We start from the raw sequence: 10,515 nt of genomic DNA on the forward strand, positions 1-10,515 counted from the left end.
TGTTCTGATTGTCACACAAACCCCGGACAAACGGGCAGTTCGGGTACCAGCGTCGATGTTCCATAATTATGTCGTCCCCCATATCAAAGTCCCAGAGTTTTTTCAAACAAAACACGCATTTCACACAGTCCCCCGGTCCACAGTAGATAAATCCGTTTCGAGCCAAATCTTCAGGTCCAATTGCGTAAGCGTCCGACCACATGTCTTCAAACGTATTCAGGCGATCCTCCTCCGAGTAAAAGCGATTTGGCAACGTGCCGTCCAGTGGCTCAAAAATGTGTCGCCTACCTATGTAACCAGTGTCATATTCAACTCTTATGGAACCGTTGTCGTCGTCGTCGCGGATAACATTTCTAATCACTTGAATTTGTCTTCCCCCTCGAGTCTCGTCTTCCCGAACATGTAAGCGTTCCTCATCTGGTGTGATGTCATGGCCGGGAGAAAAACGTCCAGAGATACGTCGTCCATATCCATCATCCATCTCTAAATTATTGAAGAGTCACTAGCAGAGTACTATGTCCAAATTTTAAGTTCCTGGCTCAAACGGTGTTGGCTGTAGCTCTGGGGACAACATAAAACAAAAAGGGGCATAACTTTGGGAAAAAATCAAAAATTCAAAAAAACAAAAAATGCGTTTTTGAAGAGTCACCTACAAGGCATGTTTGCCGTTACAAAGGCATCATTCCTTTTAAAAACCATTTCCCTGTGCTTGTTATCCAACACTGGTGTAATAATATGTGAGGCCCTCTCAATTCTTTCTCGGAATCTGGAGCCATCAGTATGCCAGGTGCCTCGACGGTCTTCTTCGTCTTCAATCAAATGTACAGTTTCAAGTTTCGATACATCTGCAAAACAGACCTTCACAGAAGGATGCTTGATAACAGTGTCCTTTCCGCAGCAACTCCTTAAGCCTGCTTTGGGGTAGTTGCGGGACCATCTGGTGTTGATCTCTTTAAGTTTGGCCTCGAGCTTCTCCTCCTCAGTTGGATCGAAGGGCGAGAGCCCAAGGATCGCTGGATCAATAACAACCTCCTCAGTAGTCTGACACCCTTTCTTTGAAAACACATCTGGTGCCTTGAAGGATACTACGCCTGTGATAGAATCAAGACACAGTCCTTGGTTGAAACCCAAGTCCAAAACATCCACTTCTACATGCTTTCCATCATCATAATCATCTTCTTCATCAGACCACCAATTCCCATCACTTTCATCTTCAGACTGACTGTCTGATTCCACTTCAGCACCAGAAAGAAAAATGCATGCAAGACTAGAAGGAGGGTTACTAGGGGCAGTTTTATTACCTATATCAGTAGTTAATTTTGGCACTGACGTTGTAAGCTTCTGCTTTTCAATACAAACATCACTCTCTAGCTCCTTTGCTGCACAAGTTGGACTAGGGTTTTCAGTAAAAAACACAAAATCTACACTTTCATCATCTGACTCTTTCAAACTGTCATCAATTGAAATTGAAATTGTCACTGAAGGATTGCTAGAACTCTCTGCCTGCTTGAGCTTCTCTCTTTTGCGTTTATTTTGCTTTTTGATGGAAGGCCGTCCCTTTTGATTACATTTCCTTCTTTGAAACAGCACAAATGTACGATCAGTTGTTGACACCACCTGTTTACCCTCAATGTTGCTCCCAACCATATTCTCATCTGTTGAACAGCTGTCTTTCATTGCCTCGCTGGTTTCACTGTCAAGACTTTCTACACTACACTCTGAAATATTCAATTTGACACTGCTTTCCATTGAGTCACTATCATCCACAGCTGCTAGACTCTTTAATTCTGATTTTGACCCTTCTCCAAACTCTGATTCATCCATACAAACTTCTACTGACTGCTTTAAATGCAAATCTGGTTTCTTCACTTGTTGTTGTACACTTGTTTCAGCCAGAGATTCATCATCCTGTTTGTCATTCTGAGTGATTTGTGATAGACTATCCATTACTACTGTCTCCTGGTCATGCTCATTGCTCTGTTTCATAATTCCAGGACAATCAGTTTCTGCGACGTTTCGTTCGAGGCTGAGGCTGTCGAGGACGGCTTTTCTTTGCAGGTGAATATTAGATGTGTCTATATCAGATGCCATGGCACATATTGAAACAGAACAATGTTCACAAACTTTTAAAACAGTCAAAGGACAAGAACAATCAAGGAGTCGTAAACTTTCAAATAAAAACTAAAGTGTGTTGTTGGTCTGACACCTGACGTGGCTATGGGCAGATTGATTGGGAGGTTCCCAGCTAGGTTTATATCCACTTTGTGTTATGACGTTCCCTTTTGGGTTTCATCACTCAAGAATTTCGCCATCGTTTATTTATTTGTGGACACATGACCCCGCTGATACGAGATACATGCCTCTCAAGAATACGTACGGGTCGTTAACGCCACAACGGCAGTGCTTACTAAAATGCAACGGTGAGCGATGCTAGGACCGATGACTTGTTCTGTACCGAAAGAACGTTGTAATGCTACGAACATACATCAAACGATGATTAATACTTCGGAGGATTTGGTGGTGGGCTGAACGCTATGACGACACGGTTGAACCAAGTTTGACGATCACTTTTGTACGTCACAATTACTCTATTTAAGGAAAAAGAGAGACAACCCTTTACTATCCATTGCATTTTATCACCTGACCGAGACAGTTGACATTTTGATCTTCCTTCTATTGTGCTGTATTTATACACTTTAGAATTAGTTCACTAAAGCTTTAAAAAAAATGTAAACATTAGCCGGGTTTTACTAAACTTTAACTTTTAACTAAAGTTTAATAAAAAATTTAAACATTACCCGGTCCTTACTAAACATTAACTGTTAATGTACGCCACCAAGAGGTATAAATAACTCTCTTCATACCATACATTGTCACGAGAGGGAGAGAGAGAGAGAGAGAGAGAGAGAGAGAGAGAGAGAGAGAGAGAGAGTCGTCTGCTACTTCAATGAGAAAAGTTCGAGATATACCTTGGTCTTTCTTCAATCAAGAGAAATGGCGGGTATATTCCTTCTACGAGTACCCTAGGAACGCGGTCAAGTCTGCTTTCAAGCTGGCAGAGGATGGTTTTATCTACAAAGGTATTGATGACTCGGTCATTTGTTTCTTCTGTGAAAAAGATCACGGAGGCTGGCGTCCAGATGATGAAGTGCATGTGGTTCACGGCAGGTTATCTCCTACTTGCCCGATGATCACAAAAGACAACTGCACAAATGTTCTTTGGGAAAAACCAAGAGAGGGTCTGGCTCTTTTTGTAAAGATTGAAGAACCCGGCGAGCATCGTGAGCTGACAGGTCAAGGCAGAGGAAACACAAACATACCGTTAGATGCGGCACCAGGGACAAGACACCAGCAACGCAGCGTGGCTAGTGGGCAAGGCGCAAGACAACAGCCAAACGCTGCGAGATCGAAAAAGAAGAAGAAGAAGAAGAAGAAGCCAAACGCTGGTGGTGCTCCTGCTTTGAATCAAGTTGAGATTGCCGGTGCTACACCACAAGCAGGTGTGCAACTGCCTCGTCCAACTCAGCTTGCAGAGAGGTCAGTTGGGTCACAAGGACAAGCTGTAAGTGGTGCGGCTGCGGTTGTTCGTAATGAATACATCGTGACAGCTCACCAAGTCACAGACACTCGGGCAAGCTCTGTTGTGATTACATCCAGTGATCTTGTCACCAGTAGTGGACAGAATGGCCCTGTTAATTAGGCTAGGCCAGCTGCAAGAGCTGGAAATCAAGCTGAGACTAGAAACACACCTCCGGCAGCAGCTACCACAACAAGAGCAGCAACAGGAGCAACAGCAGCAGCAGCTGCAACATCAGCCAACAGTGGGGCAGCAACGAATACAACTCCAGCCGCAAGAGGGCATACTTCTAGCACACCAGCTCCTCCACCTGTGCAAGGAAACGCTCCACCTCCAGCTCCAGTTGAGCAAGAAGCTCAGCCAGCTCCTGCTCCTGCTCCTGCTCCTGCTCCTGCTCCTGCTCCTGCTCCTGCTCCTGCTCCTGCTCCTCCAGCAGCACCAGCCAATGACAACACAGCAAACCCACCACCAGGAGGTCCCTCCTACCAGCAGCTAGGCATCATCACAGAGAAACCTAAAAGGTTTGAGTATGCTCTCAAGATTGCTCGTCTCAGAAGTTTTGATGGCTGGCCAAGCGGACATCATCTGACCAAAGAAGATCTTTCAGATGCTGGATTCTACTTTGTTGGCTATGGAGATTGTGCTCGCTGCTTCTACTGTGGAGGTGGTCTAAGAAACTGGGAACTGAATGACAACATATGGGTGGAACACGCTCGGTGGTTCGGATCCAAGTGTGCATTTATGCGTCAGACTAAAGGCCAAGCGTTCATCGATGCTGTCAAGAAACTCAATGATGAAGGTTTTGAAGAAATTTCATATGAAGACGTGATGACAGAACTGAGAGGCAGTGCTTACTGGGAACATCTCAGACGTGAACCAGATAGCCTCGAGCGGGACCCCGCTGTCCTTGCTATCGTTGAGATGGGATACACAAGGGAAGATGTTTTAGAGGCAGCAATGTTACTCAGAGGTGAATCTATTCCCGTGTCTTCTGACAAACTGTTTGAGAAACTTGTGGAAGCTAACAAACCCCGCACTGTGACTGAAGTAGAGGACCCTTCCAACAGTGTTAGACACAATATTACCAAGGATAAGAAAACAATTGATACACTGATAGAGAAGAACCACCAGATGAGACAACAAACTGTGTGTAAGATCTGCATGGACGCAGAAGTGTCTGTCGTCTTTCTGCCTTGTGGGCACTTTGTTAGCTGCTCCGAGTGTTGCTCCGCCCTGGAGAACTGTCCTGTGTGCAGAACAGGTATTCGCGGGGTTATCAGAGCTTACTGGTAGTAGACCCACATCGGTTTTGATTGTTGTACCGAAAGATTCTGTGATTACTCTATGAAGCCGAAGTGCTCCGAAGAGCAGAACTCAACCGACATTCCAGCAACAACCACAATAAATGGTTTCAAACATGACATACTGAAACGTTACTATGACGAGACCAAGAATGACGGACAGAACTAAGGGAATAAAGTACCCTCCTCCCAAGGAAAACGGGATATTTGGCTGTGTACGTTTGTTCAGAATAGACTAACTTCCTCTTCCATAATGCTAAAAATTGTGCGTATTCCGTATCCGGACGGCGACGAATTTATAAAAATGTACGCTTCTGATACCCCTTACGATTTTGAAAGTTACCAACTATTACTACAAGGACCGATTTTGTGCGTAGAAACAGAATTGGAAATTATGTTTAAAAACAATCCCGAGTTAGGATCTTATATACCGTTGTACAACCTAGAAATTGTAGCGGCTGACGTGAAAACGCGTTCATGGATCGAAACCGTTAAAAATTATCTATTGGCAGAGGAGGAGGAAGAGGGGGAGGAACAACGAGAAGAAGAAGAAGTTAACGATGATTACCAATTACCTTTACCTCCGCCACCAGTAGAAGTTGATGTTTTTGTTGATGATGGTACAATCAGATTACCTTTTGAAACTCCACCACCATCATCAACGCCGTAATGGCTCGAGTTAAAGCTCTTAATCCCAAACAGTCTTATCTTTGTACATCATGCTATAACTTTATATCTCCTGTTCTGCCTATATATATAAAGCACGTAACAAAGTGTGGTATCAGAAGGAAGGACCGAGGCCGTAACAGCAATATCTTAAACTTATAACAGATATTAGTAGGATGGCAAAATGTATGGCGCTTCTGATGATCGAATCAATTACCAACAAATTTAAATTCCACATGGATAATATCAGCTTTGACAATGGTGATTTTGGCTTCAAATTCTACTTGAACAACAGACGTATTGAACGCATCAGAGCCAATGGAAAAGAACTGTACGGTAAACGCTTGCCAAAAATCACTCTGACGTTCCATCATAAAGACGAATTATTACATGACAAATGTTCCGTTCAGATTCTGTCTACTGAAAAGAAATGCCAACTGTACGAGACTTATCTGCGCACACGCTCTCCTTTGAACGAGCAAGAAAGTCTATTCGACAACGTCATCGTTTGTTACTTGAAATCTGAGGACGTGGATTTGTTGGCAGAATGTCTGTGTTATGGACTTGATGAAAGCAGACACGAGTACGACAAAGACAATGTGTGTACGACTTTGTACCGTTTGTTCAGACCGTACATGAATATGAACACGTTCTGCAATGTCCCCAATTTGATTCAAGATGTTGGCTTACCAGGTGGGAAAAATAGGAAAAATAGCGCCTTTAGTTCATTTCCCCCCGCCTGCAGAGAAGACTTTGAAAACTGAATGCTAACCCAGCTTGATTTTTATGCCCTGCTGCTTGACTGGATGTTAGATTTTTCATTTATGTTGCTGCTTTGACTGGATTTTAGATTTTCATTCATTCATTTCTCACATTGACATTTTCATGCTACGTTGACTGGATTTTCTTTAAATTTTTTCATCTTTGTATTGCCATTTTTGATTTGATTAAAATTTTGCTTGACTTTGTTGGGGAAAACGATTGGTAGAGAAGAAGCGAATTGGTCTTTTTTAAGAACAATAACGCTCTCCTCCCCTCTGGATCCCTTCTTTCATCATTCAATATTTTGTTGTTTCCATTCTTTTCCATGTGGATTGATATGTTTTTTTTGCTTTGAAATAAATTTTTCCTTTTTTAAAATACATTCAAGTTCGTTTTCGAGTTTACGGATATGAATACAACACCACTATACGGGGGTCTATGAAGCAATTTATGGCTCAAGCCTTGTTTCCGTAAACTCGAAAATGCGACTTTGAGCGTTTTAAAAAATGAAAATCTTTATTGAACATAGAATAGATACATCACATTGCACAGTGCATAGGAACAAATTTAATTGAGGTTCACAACACAAGTCATCGTATCACATTTTAAAAACAGTCATACACAAACAGTCAAAAAAAGAATTGCCACTAGTTGTGAGTTGGTTTGGGTTTGAGAGAGACTTAGGAATAGCTGAAATACTCTCGACCGTTGATGATGAGCTGTTGAATAGCTCCTTCAAAGCCCCTCTCTATTCCTGTGTTGGAAGGGACTGTGTCTTTAAAGCCTCCCAGGAATATCACCTTGTTCTTGATATTAAGCATACTGGCAGTGCCCGGTGCTTCTGTTGTGAGGGATGGGTGGTCATCTATTCTCATCTCTCCTGTACGGCCATTGTGCATGATGCTCACTCGGTGCCATTTGTTGAGGTGGATGTGCATGTTACTCTCCAACATGCCTACTCCACTGCCCAGTGAGAAGGTAAACACCAATATCCTGTTCTTCAAATTCAAGGCAGCAAAATCTCCAGAACCATTAGCATTCTGAGTTGTAAACAAAATGACACCACTAGGTTTATAAGCCATAAAACAGACTTCAATCTTCATAGAGGCTGTCAAAGACTCATTGAAAGGGATAGTCAGCAAGGAGTCACCAGTAAATTGTGGAACACTCAAAAGTTCATTCACCAACGGAGCGAAATTAATCAAATTCAACCAATTCATTTTATTCAACCCGATGCCATCGTTGAGCACGAGTTCGCCGTCCACCCAACATTTCTTGACGGTGATGTCGAAATCCGCTCTGTAAATGGACGGGAGACTAACGTACAAGCTCACTTCCGCGCCTAATTCTTCACTCGTAACCACGCTCGTGGGGTCTGTGGGATCCGAAACAATCAGCATTTGAGTGGCTAACGCGTGATCGAAAATCTGTTGGATCTCATCGATGACGATATCTATGTTAGTAACTCCCGTATTTAATACTAGACTGGTGAAATCTTGTCTGCACTCCATGTCGAAGATTTGAGTGTTATCCTCGGTCACTAACCAGTTGTAACTATACACCATCTGGAAAGTGACGTCGTACTCAATTTGACATAGCGCTTTGTCGAAGGAAATCGTGTTGAGGCCATATTTCGAGGAATAAGACGTGTCGTCGATAACGTCTTTACTGCATTGGTTCATATTTGTACCGATAACGGTAACGTTACCCAGCAAGGGTTCGGCGCCTTTTAGAGTCGAAGAGATTCTAAATTCGAAATTGTTGTCCACGCACTCGTAAACCACCAGATTGAATTGGATAGGATTAAGTTCGAAGAAAAAATCCGTCAGAGAGCTGTTTCGATTGTCCCAGTTGATAATTACGAGATATTTGTACCCGTAAAATTGTTCTCCGGTGAAAAATACGTCGGACGCCGCATCTTCGGGCGAAACGGAATCGAAGTAAGCGCTCCAATCGACGTCCTGAAGAGGAACTCCCAAAGCGGCAATATCCGCATCCGTCAACAACGCGAAATTGTGAGATCCAGTAACGCCAATCACGTGATTCACCGTTTTAGAAGTATAAATCTCAGATACGTAATAAGTGGATTGACCACCTTCGCTATTCGTCCAATAACCGTCATTGTACGGACCTCCCGTGGACACGTGATTTGAATGAGACCACAAATCGTAAACTGGCACAGTAGCGGTCGTATAAGTCACTAGACAGACTAAATAGAAGAACGACCACCATTCCATGATTGAAGGTTAGTTTTAATAGGATCAAATTTCTATATAAATAAAGATGTTGGTGTGTGTTGAATGTTTGTCGACTTCGTGCATGTGTATGATCGATGAGGAAAATAGAAATTATTTTCCTCCGGATATCAATAGCATCGACTTGTTATACGAAGAAAAATATTTGGATTTATACGAGAAGATCCTCACAAAATACGTCAGTCGTTGGAAATCTGTCAATTTTACGGACTTGGGCGAATGTATGAACCTAAAAACCGTCACGATGTGTGGGGATGACGTTGATGTAATCGACAACGACGAAGTTTGTAAATTATGCCTATACGATTCCAGCGAAACTCGGTCGGGTCATTATCTGTTAATATTTTATTCGCTTAGTTTACCTTTGACAAATAAGACGTTGGCGGATTTATTCGTGCTATGGGCGCTGTCTCGAAATCAACCCGACAAAATTACGGAATGGATCCAGACCATAACGCCCATCGACGTGGCGTTTCACTTTTTCTTCAAATGCTGCAGCGTGACTTTTAGTCCGGACGAATACGGCAATTTTGTCACCAGACGCGTCCAAAGCGTCAGAACGGCGCTAATCAAATATATTTTCAAAGCTCGCCTGAACGGAAGTCTTCAAAATCCTAAAGAATTGGTGTATATTCGAGACGAACTGATGTATTGTACGACTAATAATAATAATACCACGGCGGCTATAAACAACAAGTTGTGCGCGTGTAATCAAATCAAATCCAACATAGGCGAAGAGCTCATGAAGGGAAGATCGTACAAAACGCAAAAACAAATTTTCGTAGCGGGTACCGATGCTAACACGGCCAAACAAAATCGAGAACTGCAGGCTATTCAATCGAAAGCTACAGCTATTCTTAACCAAAGAAAGGTTTTGGACGAACTGAGCTGTTGTATCATTGGCAGCAACGGCGAGATTTACAATAATAAAGAAACCAACGCCAAATCGCACTCATTTTTACACCCGTATATACACTGGCTATCGTGTTTCGTGCACGCGTTTTGCTTACACTTCGTACAGTCGACATTTTTACAAACGAGGAATTTCTCCTCATTTGGCGGATGATTTGTATTACAAGTGGTGGACGTAGGTTGCAGACTGCTTAAATTCGTAATAATGACATCGCCGTCGTAATCTAAAACAATTGGAGAAGGATTCTGAATTATAAACGGTTTTCCCAAAAACGAGATAGTTTCTACCAAAGAAAACATGTAGTCTCCAACGTCTTTATTGTAGAAACTCCGTAAACTTAACGTCGTTATGTATCGAGACTTATTAACGGCTATGGTCATACTTGGTATAATCTTATTCGTACACACGCTGAAACCATCAAAAGATAACGGACCATTGACACATTTTCTGACGTCCTTGTCGTTGTTGAAAAGGGAAGTAGACGAAGAAGAAAAATTGACGTGACACGGATTAGACGGATTTGTTTCACAATTGTATTGGTTAATATTTATGTTAATGGGTATCTGAGAAGAATCGCAACAGGGATTGGTGGGAACGTTGTCATCACAAATTACAAAAAAAATACTGTTAAAAAATGCGTCCTTGGGTATATCGACAAATGCCAAGCCGATATCTTCCACACAGACTGGAATTTTGACAATATTCTCTATAAATTGGACGTCTGAACTATTTAACGCCGTAGGTAAAGTTGAAGTATTACTATACAAAGCCGGATAATTGCCTCGCAAATCTTTCAAGTCGTGTTCTCGCCTCTCTACACATTAAACGAAATTCTCACCAACGATAAAAATAGAAAAAATAAGCGTCGCAAAACGCCTTTTATTCCCCCTCAAACGAAAAATGGGCTCACGAGAAAACTCAAACAATTCAACTTAGAAATTTCTTTAAACGCAAGTTTGAACGATCAAATCTATTATCTCGTAGCTTGGATTAAAGGCCTCATACGAAGACGTCACGTGTACGATTCTTCTTCTTCGCCAA

General features: G+C 42.3%; 1 protein-coding gene across 1 annotated transcript; it reads left to right on the forward strand.

Annotated features, from left to right (window-relative positions):
• Positions 1-2,947: 2,947 nt before the first annotated feature.
• On the forward strand, positions 2,948-6,348 carry LOC101844975 (death-associated inhibitor of apoptosis 1-like). Its single transcript, XM_035973720.1, is given in 1 exon segment — positions 2,948-6,348. A coding segment is annotated over 1 exon segment (1,923 nt). The 3' UTR covers positions 4,871-6,348.
• Positions 6,349-10,515: the final 4,167 nt, after the last annotated feature.

This window comes from Aplysia californica, unplaced genomic scaffold (genome assembly GCF_000002075.1).
Source record: "Aplysia californica isolate F4 #8 unplaced genomic scaffold, AplCal3.0 scaffold01923, whole genome shotgun sequence".
Classification (NCBI taxonomy): Eukaryota; Metazoa; Mollusca; class Gastropoda; order Aplysiida; family Aplysiidae; genus Aplysia; species Aplysia californica.